The sequence below is a fragment of the Juglans regia genome, chromosome 4 (assembly GCF_001411555.2).
Source record: "Juglans regia cultivar Chandler chromosome 4, Walnut 2.0, whole genome shotgun sequence".
NCBI classification, from domain to species: domain Eukaryota; kingdom Viridiplantae; phylum Streptophyta; class Magnoliopsida; order Fagales; family Juglandaceae; genus Juglans; species Juglans regia.
Window position 1 is genome coordinate 33,955,425 of NC_049904.1, and position 13,868 is coordinate 33,969,292.

The 13,868-nt window shown below is 35.5% G+C and overlaps 2 protein-coding genes across 7 annotated transcripts; one reads left to right on the forward strand and one right to left on the reverse strand.

Annotated features, from left to right (window-relative positions):
* The first annotated feature begins 1,433 nt into the window (after positions 1–1,433).
* LOC108983439 (heterogeneous nuclear ribonucleoprotein Q) lies at positions 1,434–7,062 on the forward strand. Of its 5 annotated transcripts, none has more exons than XM_035689745.1 (10): positions 1,474–1,577; positions 2,232–2,306; positions 3,010–3,835; positions 3,947–4,063; positions 4,328–4,468; positions 4,627–4,800; positions 5,360–5,567; positions 5,663–5,838; positions 6,363–6,448; positions 6,673–7,062. In XM_035689745.1, exons 3-10 carry the CDS (start codon positions 3,383–3,385, stop codon positions 6,809–6,811), a joined length of 1,494 nt encoding a protein of 497 aa, XP_035545638.1. In that variant the 5' UTR covers positions 1,474–1,577; positions 2,232–2,306; positions 3,010–3,382; the 3' UTR covers positions 6,812–7,062. The 5 variants fall into 5 exon arrangements, with proteins under 5 accessions (XP_018810615.2, XP_018810616.2, XP_035545638.1 ...); XM_035689746.1 differs by having other exon boundaries at positions 3,374–3,835; XM_018955070.2 differs by lacking the exon at positions 2,232–2,306 and having other exon boundaries at positions 1,434–1,577; positions 3,374–3,835; positions 6,673–7,061.
* A 1,916-nt stretch (positions 7,063–8,978) lies between these two features.
* On the reverse strand, positions 8,979–11,793 carry LOC108979801 (F-box/kelch-repeat protein At1g57790-like). Of its 2 annotated transcripts, XM_035689878.1 has the most exons (3): positions 11,641–11,770; positions 10,261–10,335; positions 8,979–10,176 (listed from the first exon to the last, which is right to left on the reverse strand). In XM_035689878.1, exons 1-3 carry the CDS (start codon positions 11,670–11,672, stop codon positions 9,237–9,239), a joined length of 1,047 nt encoding a protein of 348 aa, XP_035545771.1. In that variant the 5' UTR covers positions 11,673–11,770; the 3' UTR covers positions 8,979–9,236. The 2 variants fall into 2 exon arrangements, with proteins under 2 accessions (XP_035545771.1, XP_018806111.1); XM_018950566.2 differs by having other exon boundaries at positions 8,979–10,335; positions 11,641–11,793.
* Between the last annotated feature and the right edge of the window lie 2,075 nt (positions 11,794–13,868).

Here is a 13,868-nt window from a genome sequence, read left to right on the forward strand (position 1 = left end):
AGAAAATTCATTTTTTTCATTGATTTGTTTTTCTCTAATAATAACAGAACATATAGTACCTAGAGAGCTCCAGTTCTACCAGGGAGAGCTTAGATAGAAAGACACGAAAGAAATAAAATAAGCAAAAAAGTTGAATGGCCGGCATATTGGGTAGGGTTCCAAATTGTCCGGTCCGGTCCGGCAATAGACCGAATATTTTCAGTCCATCATTGTTTTAAACCAGACCGGACCGAACACTCAAAGGGATCGGACTGGTTTAGTCGGTCCAGCCTAATTTTTTTTATTTTTTTAAATAATTAATAAAAAAAATATTTAAAATACAAAATTAAGTGACTTATTAATGTGGATTATGTAACAAACTCAATAAAAAAATATTTTATATAGTCAATGATAATAAATTAGATAAAAATTATATTATTAATTTATATAATTACTATATAATTAACTAATTGATATTATATATTAGTTAATTCATAGAATATTAACAAGTATTAATAACATATTTAAAATTTTATATTGTTAATAGTGATAGGTTAGATGAATATATATATAAAATATTGTTAATTTATAGAATATTAACAAGTATTAATAATATATATAAATTTATATTGTTAATTGTATAATTATTATATATAAAATATATATTTTTTATTTTTCATTCGGTTTGGTCCGGTCTGAAAAAATCCTGAACCGTGGATTGGATCGAAACTTTTCGATCTTCTAAAATGTGGACCGGACCGGACCTGTCTAAGTCTCGGTTTGGTCTGGTCCCGACCGGACCGTTTATCACCCCTAGTTGAGCCCAATAACTCAACAGACTTGACCTTCGAAAATAATTCTAGCTATTTTTACTGTTCATTTAAGGGAAATGACTAAAATATAGCCCAGCAATGGCTTTGCCGAGGCCACTACGCAATGCTCTAAGATCAATATTTTTTACTACGTGAATTTTACCTGGATGAGTGGAAACCAAGGAATCTCTCAAGGGTGGGAGAGGGAATCGAAGTCAACACTCATATTTTAAGAGGAATGTATACATCAGTCATTATTAATTATCATATTTTATATTTATAACTTTTTTTTTTTATAAAGTGTAAGAGTGTTTTTTATAAAATGTAAAACGTGAAATAATAAATAGTGAGTAATGAAAATAATTTTTTCCCGTTTTAGTCATCAATCATTGGGCATCAAGTTATTGCTATGACCTGCATTACCCAAGACTACTTTCTTCTTAGCGATAAATTCCAGTAAATCATGAACTGGACTGATCCAAAAGTCCTCTTTTTGTCGATTTGTGATCCAAAAGTCCTCTTTTTGTCGATTTGTAAACCGAGATCAGTATTGGCCCAAGAAAATGGCCCATTATTATTAGCTTAAGGCCCAAAGGCTCTGTAGCTAGTCCATGACGTGGAACTTGGAACCAACCAACGAGGACGGAAGCCATCACTCTCTTTCCGTGTTTCTACTAACATTAAATTAGGGCACAGTCTGAGCCGAGTTACATAAAGCGTCTGAGCAAGAGAGAGAGACCGAGGTGGTTGAGGGGCTTCACTTTCTTTTCAATTTTCCGTGTCCAGGTAATTTTGTATCCCTGCATTAGTTTTTGCTGCTTCGTCTCTTAGGAACCATGATACATATATGTTCGTGCATGGGTGTCTATAAGGCTATATGGAACTCAAGTCTTTATTCTCTTCATCCCAGTTCTAAAAAATGTTGCTTTTTGGTTGCCTTCTAATGCTTGGTGGTTTTATTAGCTCGTTGGTGGTTCTAGATGGTGGTGGTATTGAAAAAGTAAATTTATATTTGTAACTGGAAAGTGGATGGAGGCTTATGAAGAGGCAAATATCTTCGATTGGCACTTTGAAATCACATTTCTTGCTTTTAAGACCTTTCAACATTATGCTTTTGCTTCTAATGGAGCGTGTGAATGTGATAGAAATAAAATATAATAAAAATTGAAATGGAAAATAGAAGGAGAATGAGAAAGAACGAGAAGAACTTTATGGGCTACATCTTTGTTATTCACAATTGTGATTGAATATAAAGCATAGGTCCTGATTTATAGGAAAATTGCATGGACATTAGATAAGGTAGTATCATGATTCTTATGAAAATCAAATATCTTGATTTGATTATTATGAAAATCAAATCACTTCTTTATGATAATAATCATTCTTGATTTGATGTTATCTCTAACAGCTTAGTGTTACCTGTGTTACCTTGATTGACAGTGTTTGGTTTCTGGTGCCTGACATGATATAAACAGAGTATGGGTCTAAAGCATTTTGTTGAAATTGCATCTATAGGTATGCCAGGCCCAGTGTCTTTCCCCGATTATGCTTTTTTTTTTCCCTTTTATCAGTAATCAAAGATTTTATTAAAAAAAAGGGCATAAGCGAAGTACACAAGACATATTCAAGAAGATCACCTAATTAGAAATTGGAAAATATACAAGGAATCCATGAGAACTCAGCCCATTAAAATCTATGGTGGCTGCCCAAAAATGCTGCTTCTGCCGTTAGACAACATTGGCATCTTAGATGCATTTATGTAGCAGCACCAGACTTGCTATGGTATATAAAAGATTCTGGCATATTGACAGTTGAAAGCCGAGAAACAAGCACTTATTCTTTGGGACTTTTACATGCCTTACAACATTTTTTTTTAGTGCAACTAAGATATGAATGGAAGATTAGCCTTGATAAGTTATACTGGCAATACAAGATTCAAATTGTAGATAATCTAACATTTATATGGAAAATGCGGTATGGAACTGGAATAGTTGTTTTAGTCAAACCTAATAACCCGCCTGGCTGCTGTTTTTCATTTCTCTCACATGTATTTGATTGGGAATTTCAAGTGTAGATGTAACCTCACTTGTATATTTCTGTTTCCTGATTGTATTACTGCTTTAGAAATAATCCCTTTGTAATTACTAGTACATGTTCGATTTCTCATCCTTGTTCTTTTGCCTTTTCTTTTTCTTTTCTTTTGAATGCATTGTTCCAGATAGATAGTTAAACAAATAAACTGGCCATTGCTTTTGGGCAACTGTCAGTATCTAAATTTCGAGAAAGTCACTACTTCATTGTTTTTTCTCCTGTTGAGCATCACTATCCTCGTGATTGTCATTCAGAACTCTCTCTTACCTGTTCTTAACTTTTGTTACTATTTATGATCCCTTAATTGAGAATCATTCAAATTGCAACTCCTTGGAGCCATTCCTCATGGAAAATATTCGATCGAGATTCTTACTCTGCAACTCCTTTTGGCCTCTCGTTGTGTCCACCTTTCCATATTTGTATTCTTTCTTCTGCCATTGCTTGTGCCTTCTGCGCTTCCATCACAGTTGCCTTGCAAGCTTTCTTTATAGATACATAAGATGCCAAGGACAAGGGCAGGTGCTGCAGCCTCTCATAAGCCAGATGTATCTGAAAAGCCTACCGAATCTGAAGAGCAGGTGGACCTTGATGGATACAATGATCCTGAGGAGACAATGGAAGAAGAGATTGAGTATGAAGAAGTAGAGGAAGAGGAAGAAGTTGAAGAGGTGGAGGAAGAGGAAGAGGAAGAGGAAGAGGAAGAGGTAGAAGAGGAGGTGGAGGGAGACGGTGGAGATAAGGAGGCTGCCAAAGGAGCTGATGCAGAAAATGGGCCACATGGTGATGAGGAGATGAAGGTTGATCAGGCAGAGGAGGAAAATGACAGAAAAAAGCATGCTGAGCTTCTTGCTCTTCCACCTCATGGATCTGAAGTTTACCTTGGTGGCATTTCACATGATGCCTTTGAAGAGGATTTGAGGGGGTTTTGTAGGTCTATAGGAGAAGTCACAGAGGTAATGTATATTTGTGGTTATAATATTCCTTGTTTGCTACTTATAAAAAAAACTATATTCCTTGATTGCGCTTTTTGTTGAACTAATTAGATCTATACTTGCTTACAATAGGTCAGAATGATGAAGGGTAAAGATGCAAGTGGGTCCAAGGGTTATGCTTTTGTGACCTTCAGAACCAAGGAGATTGCTTCTAGGGCCATTGAGGAGTTAAATAATTCCGAACTAAAGGTAATTTATGCACACGTCTGGTTAATGCTTGTTTTCCTTCGAATAATTTCAGCCTTGTCTTATTGATTCAGGGGTGTGCTTCCACTGATTTGCGCATTCACATGTTGTAAAAGAAACTCATTTGTCAGATTTATCATTTATCACTTTTGTTATTTTAATTGAATAGTTTCTAAATAACTCAAGTGTCTAGATTTTTTTACCGGATAAGTTAGCGACCGACTTATTGTAGGATCAAATTTTATGTTGACCCCTCTTTCTTACCAGGGAAAAAAAATAAAGTGTTCAACATCTCAAGCAAAGCATAGGTTATTCATTGGCAATGTTCCCCGAAATTGGGATGATGAAGATTTGAAGAAGGCTGTAACGGAGATAGGGCCTGGAGTCATTTCTGTGGAACTATTGAAGGTTCATGACTTTGTTAGGTTCATCATTGTTCACGTTTCCTTTTCTCATTTTAAGTTATATTGTTATCATAACCATATCTGTAATTTGAGACTATTGCTATGATTCTTCAGTTATGGCTTTATATAATGTTGTTCATTAGATCTTCTTGACCAATACAGGACCCACAGAATTCTAGCCGGAACCGTGGATTTTCTTTCATCGAATATTATAATCATGCATGTGCAGAATACTCGAGACTGAAGATGTCAAGCCCAACATTTAAGCTTGAAAACAATGCCCCTACAGTGAGCTGGGCTGACCCTAAAAATGCAGAATCATCTGCTGCTTCTCAGGTCTGTCTTCCATTTTATGATACTTTTTTTGTGGGTGCTTTCACAACGAAATATGTGTAAATGTAGTAGTTATTTGATTATGTAATAAGATGTTCCGTGCTTTTTCTTCACTGGATACCTAATGTTCCCCCTCCTCCCCCCGCCCTCTTCCAATCCCTAGTGTTTGGCATATCATGCAACATCTATGGATTATTGAATCCTCTTTACGTGGTGTCTATAATGTCAATAAGAAAGGGGAAATTGACTTACGAAGCTTCTGATCTACAGTTGTGAAATTCTATCATAAACTTTGTACTGTATATAAGTACTCCCTCTGATATCCACATGAATTCTATATATGCATGCGCATCATGTTAGCAATAAGCTCTTGAACAAATGACACCTCAAGCCCCCATAAGAATGGGTTGGGCAGTGACATCCTTTGCATAAGATCCACTGAGTGTGTGTCACTAGTAGAGAACAAAAACTATGCTTTGCATCTTCTTTATTAAGAGTTTGCACTCATTCTTGTACTTCCAAGGATTGTGCAGTCATGATTTTAGGAATTTGTTTGGTACAGGTTAAGGCAGTGTATGTCAAGAATTTACCAAAAGACATTACTCAGGATCGTCTGAAAGGGCTGTTTGAACATCATGGAAAGATCAAAAAAGTGGTTATCCCGCCTGCAAAAGCAGGACAGGAAAAAAGCAGATTTGGTTTTGTTCACTTCGCAGAAAGGTCTAGTGCCATGAAGGCATTGAAGAATACTGAGAAATATGAAATCGATGGTAACTTTTTGCTCCTTGCACCTTGTGCCTGGTCTTGTCATCCTCGATAATGAAGTATCATTGTTAACTATCTTTGTCGGTTCTTGGGTTGGCAGGCCAAGATTTGGAGTGTTCCCTTGCTAAGCCACAAGCAGATCAGAAGTCTTCTGGATTACCGAGTTTGCAGAAGTCAACCTTACTCCCAAGCTACCCCCCTCAGGTTGGTTACAGCATGCTTGGCAATCCCTATGGTGCAGTAGGTGCTGGGTATGGTGCTCCTGGCTTTGCACAAGTAAGATGCTTCTGCCCACTCCCCAAAACGCCTGACCTCTGCTTATTTTCTGGAAATAGATGGGAAAAAGGGTTTTGGTTATCTTGAGTTTACTAATAATTTCATTTGGAGGGCATCAATATTCTCTATTCTCTTTTTCCAATACATGGTTAATTAACTTTTGTTACTTGTCAATTCACCCCTTGAAAAAATGTAAAGGACATTCTAATTAATAATTAGAAATATACCATGACCATTTTCCACTTATTTAATTAGAATGAAAAGATAACATAAATGAAGAACAGCGGCCTTGTAGCCTAATGGCACTTAACCTGTCTTTCTAGGAGGTCTAGGATTTGACACGCAGTGAGTGTGAGGTTCATGTTTTGGAGAAATGAGACCTGTAGAGAGCATATGATTATGCATATATGTAAAATTTGGTTGGAACAGATAATAGATTCTTATACTAGTCCTTAAATCTGTTATCCAAAACTAATGAAGGCGTATACTTGAAAAAGACTAATATAGGTGCCAATTTCTTGCAGCCACTGATTTATGGTAGGGGACCAACTCCTGCTGGCATGGCAATGATGCCAATGCTTTTGCCGGATGGAAGGATTGGATATGTCTTGTAAGTGGGAATATTTTGGGCTCCCAGTCTGTTTCATGATGTATGCCTTCAGTTTTTATTTCGCTTTCTCCATAACTAACATTACTTGGCTGCATTGGCTGCCAGTTTGGTTTTAGCACCTGTTTATCCAATTGGAGTTGATCACTACACTGGAATGTTTATTCCTACTTTTTTTCCCAGATGATTTTTGTCTCCTGCTGTTGAACTCATATATATTGTTACAGGCAACAGCCTGGTATGCAGCAGCCACATACCCCTCCACCACAGTCCCGGAGTGGCAGGAGTGGTGGCCGTGGTAGCTCGAGTGGTGGAAGGCGCAGCAATGAGAGCAGCCGTGGGCGTGGCCGGTATCACCCATATTGATTTAGTCTCTTTTCTGCAACTTGAGTACTTGAGGTGAGCAGTTTTTGGTTTTACACCTCGACTCTGTCCACTGGATCACGTCGAAGACAGTAGTAATTTTATGTGTAATTTATCAAAAAATTGATTGTGTATTGTGTGTATTCCGATGCTTTTTGAAATTGACATTGCCTAAGGCTGTCTTGTCTTAGAAACAAATTTATGTAACTCAAAAATGCAATTTACCTATTGATTTACTGATAAAAAAGGGTGCAATTTACTCGCTGCAAAGACATTTTAAAAGCCACACGAAAGGAAGCAAACTAGTGCTTGGCATCCGTTGGCTGCTGCTGTTGTGTAGAAAAAGATGGTGCATGGCGAGAATGATTGTGATGCTGTTTGGGATTCGGGGGTGTATCGCAGTCAGTTTCCGGCCAAAACCTAGACGGGAATTAAAAGGTCAAGTTGAAAAAAATAAAAAGGAAGAAAACACTGCTCGGAGACTTCTTCCGGTAAATAGGTTTGAATACAAAATCGGTTCTCGACTTTGATTTTAAAGCAACTCGATCCCTAATTTTTTTTTTTATAAGTTTCTTTACGCGTGGTTTGCAGAATGATTGAACTATTTCTTTTTTAGTCGAACTTCTATTAATTAAACATTAAAAATCCAATGACGACACCAATACTAAGAGCATTTTCATTGGATTAGTTAAAAGTTAAATTCAATGAGAATTTAACTATTAGGTCAGTAAATTGTTCACATTAAATTAGTTATATTCTAAATATTTGAAATATAGCTACAGTAATATCCAAACTAATTTCTAAATTTGGAATACACTATTCATTCATCAAATTCTTTTTATATTATTTCTCTCTCTCTCCTTTTAATATCAATTATTTTTCTCTCCATTTTAAATGACAATTGAAAAAATATAATTAGAATACAATTACTAATTAATATATAATATTATGAATAGTAAAATATGATAAAATAAAATAAATTCATAATTAAAAAAATTAAAAAATTTTTAAAATTTTTAATTATTCATTACTATATAATGAATAAATGGATAATCCAATTTGGAGATTTGATGTGAATAGTCAAAGTTAAATTTATCTTATATTATTTTATTATCATATAATGAAAAAATGACTATTCCAATGTAGAAATTTATGTGAATGTAATAGCTAAATGTTAAATTCATCTTGCATTCATAAAAAATGTACTTTAATTTTAGCTAATCCAATGAGAGTGCTCTAATGAAGTCTGCCAAATGGACTGATTTTAGCCTTTGAAAGGCGAAACCATGATATATCAACTCGCGGGCAGGAGAGTTTGAGACCTCTATCCCCCTGTCAAAACAACTTCTAATCTGCCGATGCCCAAAGCAGCAAGTTCAAATTAATTTCGATATCTTCCAACTCCTTCAGCAGTTGAGCGCATCACAATGTACGTGCCGTGCCCCATAGACATGCAACCGATAAACAACCTTAGAGAATCAAATTCTAAATCAATATGTAACTGATCAGGCATTTAAACCTGCTCTACGTAGTAAGGGACCTGACCAACTTGGCATCTTCGTTGTGGTCTGAACAATCAAATCCCGTCAAGCCAAGCCATCCCATACTACTGTCGACACTTCTGCTGCTATGCATATTAAATAGACGTGTTGTAACTAACATGAAAATCATTTCTTATGCTCATCGACAGAATAGCTCAAACACGGAGGGGCAGGGAAAAATTCGATACCAAGATTGATGTGTGCCACCCAAGAGCTTTTTAATGCCTGAAATTTAACAGGAAATGAGACTTGGTTTGTTTGTAACATGAAACTGGTCTCCATTTAAAACATTTTATTTTAAGAAAAGGATACGGGTTTAATGAGTTACATTGCGGTCCAGGTTGTTCTAAGCTTTAATGATTTAACCTCAAACTGAACAGTCCCCGTAGTTTCGCGAAAGAAAATGGAATATACTTTATACGAGACTGTAAAACACCTGTCCCAGTCCTAGTCCAGAATGGCATCTTTGAGTCATTCTTGTAAAATTTTTTATGAGATTCGGGGCAGTATACTTGCTATTGTGAGACTCACTTTGGAGACTGCCATAGGTCGCAAAAGGAAAAGATATCAGACAAACTGCCAAACATTGAAGGTTGACATATGTAGCATGTATAACGGCTTCAAGTATATAATACTATCCTGAAAAACTTAGTTTTATATGAAAATACTGGTTGTGAAATCAAACGTCTGATTAACATTTGTGTTGAAAGAAAACAGAACTCCAATAAGAGTTCTTCTAGGGAGTATATTAAAGTCACCTTGTGGGCAACTGCTTATACAGAAATTCAAACCAATATAGCTTTCCATCCAAGGGAGTTGTAACTAAATATATAATAAAGATTCACTAAATGCTCAACTATAGAACATACTTGTGCAGCTAGATTTCTTCAGGTGAAGCTTGAGAAATTTTGGGGTGGTTCAATCCAGATATTTTCAAAAGGATCTTGATCTCCCCAGTCATGACACTGCTTACGTGGATAGTATCTATGATGGTCAAAAGAGTATGATATGCAACGCTTACCATAGAATCGAACTTTAGGGAAGTAGACACTGTTTCTCATCAATCCATAAAGGTCAGTTCTGCAATGAGAAGACAAGAAACTGGCAAAAAGGATGACACCATCAAGGGTTTTCATCTCTTCCCATACCATGTTTACCCGGTCCAGCTTAAACATGATGGGGTTTTCACTGGAACAAGTATAAATAACTGATATTTCTCCTTTATGCTCAGCCATAAACTTGCCCTTCCACCAGTTTTTGGCAAAAAAGTTCTCAGGGCATTTGGGTGGAGGCACGGCAAGAACACTCCAAATACGTTCCAGTGGATCAAAGACCCCTAGCCAACCAGTGAGACTGAGACAATAAAACAGTCCATTGCAGAAGACAAGCTTATTCCAAATACTACTAACGAAAGGCAAGCGATTTTGGTAATTAACAGTAACCCACTCTGTCGCCCCAAGATGGCAAGTGCTAACAGCAACAATAGTGGGACTGATGTGCTTAACTGTAAAAAGCATGCAGCTTGTAGATGTTGGGGCGCAAGAGAAGGCAACAATCTGATAAGTCAACTCAAACCTTGGCAGTTTAATCACTTCACGAGTAAAGGGATTAAAGAAGAACATACGATGAGATCTGGGTCTGTATAGCAACAACCAACCATCTTTAGTGTAGCAAACTCTAGTACCATTCAACTCAGGCAGCTCAATGGAATGCGTCTTGCGTAGTGATGGGTCATAGAATTCATACAAGTTACCATATTTTGGGAAGTACATTAGCCATGGTGACTGATTTACCACCCGGACAGAATTTGCAACTGAATGCCATCTCCTGCAAACAACAGAGGCACGGACATTGTCCTCTAGCGTTAGTTCGGATACAATCAATTCCAAAAGTTCTGTAGGAAGGTCAGACCAAGTCTGTAACTCCGATTTCTCTCTCTTCCCTTTCAATGCCATTCTTTTACTTTCAGTGTTTGTTTCAGCTAGCCTGTACAAAATAACCTGATAAGTTGTAGGATGCATAAATCCAAAAGAAAAAAAAAACAATTAATGAGCTTAAAAATAGTGAACAATAAATGCTAAAAGGCAGGGATTGGAACTCCTAGTAAAATCCAAAAATTTTGAAACTAGAGACCTTAGTGCTCAGCTTGCAAACAGTTACAAAGGTCCCAAAGTGCTCCATTAGTGGAAAAGATCCGGATTTGATTTGTAGTGATCCCTCCCAAAGAACCCCAACCCCGACCCCCACCCCACCACTCCCACCCAAGAAGAGAGAGAGAGAGAGAGAGAGAGAGAGTGATTTATACATGCTAGCAGATAGGATTGATTATCAACCAATAGCAGATTGGACCTTCAACTAGAGAAACTTGAATTACTATCAAAAGATACAAAATCTTAAAGGTCGTCAAAATTGTATCCAATTCAAGGCTATCGTCAGAGTTTGTTAAGACTTGGACCGTGGACTTGTTGTGTGGGTAGAAGTGTTATGGGCTATTAGACCGTAATTTTGGCAAGTGGTTCAAAGTAGTTTGAGCACAGAGGTTGTATAAATGGTGAATTAGCCTTGTAATCTGAGGCATGGGAATGTCTTAAAAACAATCCCTCAATTTCTCTTGAACTTAATTTTCCATTCATTTTCTGTCATTTTCCATCCAAACAAACACAATCCATCTAGTGCATTACAATTGGTACCAGAGATCTCGATCCAGAAGCAGCTATGGCACATACGACTTCCATAACAGAGTAGCAAGAAACCCAGAAGAGCGTGCAAAAAAAAAAAATCTTGCATCATGCTATAAGATTAAGATCATGGACCTAGTAATCAAATGAAGGAAGACTATGAATTACAACGGCAGCAGTATCAGTCTATCAGATCATTGAAGATGAAATTCTACTATTGGCGGAAGAAGAAAGAAAGCAACCATCGTTACGGAAACCAAGAACCAGAAATTTTTGCAACTAGAGGTAGAAGAAGAACAAACATCAGCAGTAGAGGATGAAGAAGGAACAGAGGATCAAAAAAAGAAGAGAAGCCAGCGCTTGTAGAGGAAGGCACAGACAACAAGCAAGAACTCATTGTATTGCTTTTTTACAGTTGGAAGAAGGACAGAGCTCGAACTTTATTCAAGCTTTCAGAATTCGATTCCATTTCCATTCTTTCTTACATTTTCTATCACCAGGTGTATCACATAAACCCTAGACCGATTAATCCCTAAAACCCTAACATCATTCGTTCAAACCTGCCTATAATCAAGTATAACATTAAATTAAAAAAAAAAGAAAGAAATCTTACGATTTCAGCTTCCTCCTCTTTTTCCCAGCCATGGTGAACCAAATGAAGCTAAGCTGCTTCTGCTTGGACGGAGAGACTTCAGAGGCACAGAATTCAGAGAGAGAGAGAGAAGAGAGAGAGCATATGAAGAGGTGACGGTGCAACACGTGTGAATTGAGTAAAAATCAGGTGTGAACGTTTCTACACCTTTTCTGTGCACCCCAGTGGCTGGCTGCCGTATCAGAAAACTGTCACGTGGCATGCATCACATGACGTCATTAAATTTGCATGACGTATGTTCTGTTTTTTTTCGCGTATAAGATAGAAAATATTTGTATAAAATAAGATAGAATTTTTTTTAACTAATGTCATCATCTCTTTTTGGGTTGAATGATTCTCTAATCATTTCATTATTATTTATAAATTAATTTAAAAATTTTATTATTATTTATAAATCATCTCATCTCAACTCTCAATTCAAATCGAATATATCTCTTTTATCGTTCTTTATTAAATTATTAAAAATTATTTATTATATTTAATTTATGAATTATTTATTTGACATCACATCATAAGATATTAAAAAAATAATAATAAAATAAATATAAATATAATTTTTCATAAATTTTATTCGCAAGATGAAAAACTCTATTTTCTTTTTTTCTTTATTTTTATAGCATATTAGTTATGGGGAAGTTTCTGTGTTGCTGTGTTAGTTGTTTTGGACTTTCTAAACATAAGAGGGTATAGGATGTTTGTAATGATTTGTTTAGGCTCCGTTTCATGTCGAGAAAAGTTGAGTTGGGAATAATAGTTTTGTGGGTCTATTGAGATGAGTTTAAGGTTTCGTTTGGTTACTAAACATCTTTCAATTCATCTCAACTCATTATTATAATTTTTTCAAATCTCAATATAAAAAATATAATAAACAATTCAACTTTTTCAAATCTTAAAATAATAATAATATTAAAAAATAATATTATAATAATATTTTATCAGCTCAACTCAACTCACTTCAACATCCAAACGCAACTTAACTTTCTTAATTTGAGATGAATTTAATTTTTTAAATTCAAATATATGAAGTATGTTCAGATGAATTTAATTTTTTTATAAAAAGTTGACGAAGTAATAGATCCATCAATAATTATTTTGAGGGTCTTTTATTTAGTGGGTTGACGTCGATTTTGAATGGGCAATGCTCTCTTAGTTTTTTGTTTGGATTGTAACCATAAGCACATCAGTTTTGACTTCACCAACGATTAGATGGATTGGAGCAATCTATGCATTCTTCTAGGTAAATCTAAGACTGTTGGCCTGTTGCTAACATTACAACCATCTTTCAGATGGCCACACGTGAGATCAACTAAGGAATGTGGAGATTAGGGACATATTGCATCATTAATAGAAGATTCATATTTCATTCTTCTACAAAATTCATTTTGATTCAAAAACAGCTTCAATAGAACATTTGTCCAACTTGCATTCCTGCTACCACTCCAAAAAGTTGCGCTCTTAACGCTCCTACTACTGCTGTACAATTTTTCATTGGCTTCGTATAGTTGAGTATTTCATTTGAAAAAATTTATTTATCATCTTCTCATTATTTTATGATGTGATATTAGATAATAAGTTTACAAGTAAAATATGATAAATAATTTCTAATTATCTAATGTCATATTATATGATGACGGGAAATAATATGATGAGTAACATTAATATTCCCATTTACCCACAACGGAGGAGCCGCCCCCCACTAGGTAGGCAGCCACGGATCATAACAGACACTTCTTCGCACAACAAATCCATTTTCAAGTTGACTCAGCTAATCAATCGGTCACATTTTAATTCTCTGGTTGACTATCTCTTAATAGTCATGCCATTGATTAAGTTGTTTTAATTGGTATCATCCACACTAAAATTTATAGCAATGGTGGCAAACAGGATGAGTCAATTTTTGGGGGCTATGGATTGATGTTTAATCATTATGAGAAAGAATGCAAACTTGAGAGGATAGGATGTTCAATCATTTTGTTTTAATCATTAAATTCCACTTTACATAATAACCGTTTTCATTATATATGCATTCCAAAAAAATATTATTTTCTTCTTTTCTCAATATTTATTCAAAGAATTTTGTTATTTATAAGTCTCATACATCACACACCATAATTTTTTTATTTTTAAAATTTATTTTAATTTATTTTTGATTTTTTTTCTTAAAATAATTAAATTCATCTATTCATTAT

Coding starts and splice junctions, on each gene's coding strand:
- LOC108983439 (XM_018955070.2), top strand. CDS start 3,383: ATGCCAAGGACAAGGGCAGGTGCTGCAGCCTCTCATAAGCCAGATGTA. Junction 3,836..3,946: donor CTATAGGAGAAGTCACAGAG/GTAATGTATATT, acceptor TGCTTACAATAG/GTCAGAATGATGAAGGGTAA. Junction 5,839..6,362: donor GTGCTCCTGGCTTTGCACAA/GTAAGATGCTTC, acceptor AATTTCTTGCAG/CCACTGATTTATGGTAGGGG.
- LOC108979801 (XM_018950566.2), bottom strand. CDS start 11,672: ATGGCTGGGAAAAAGAGGAGGAAGCTGAAATC. Junction 10,336..11,640: donor AAGAGGAGGAAGCTGAAATC/GTAAGATTTCTT, acceptor TATTTTGTACAG/GCTAGCTGAAACAAACACTG.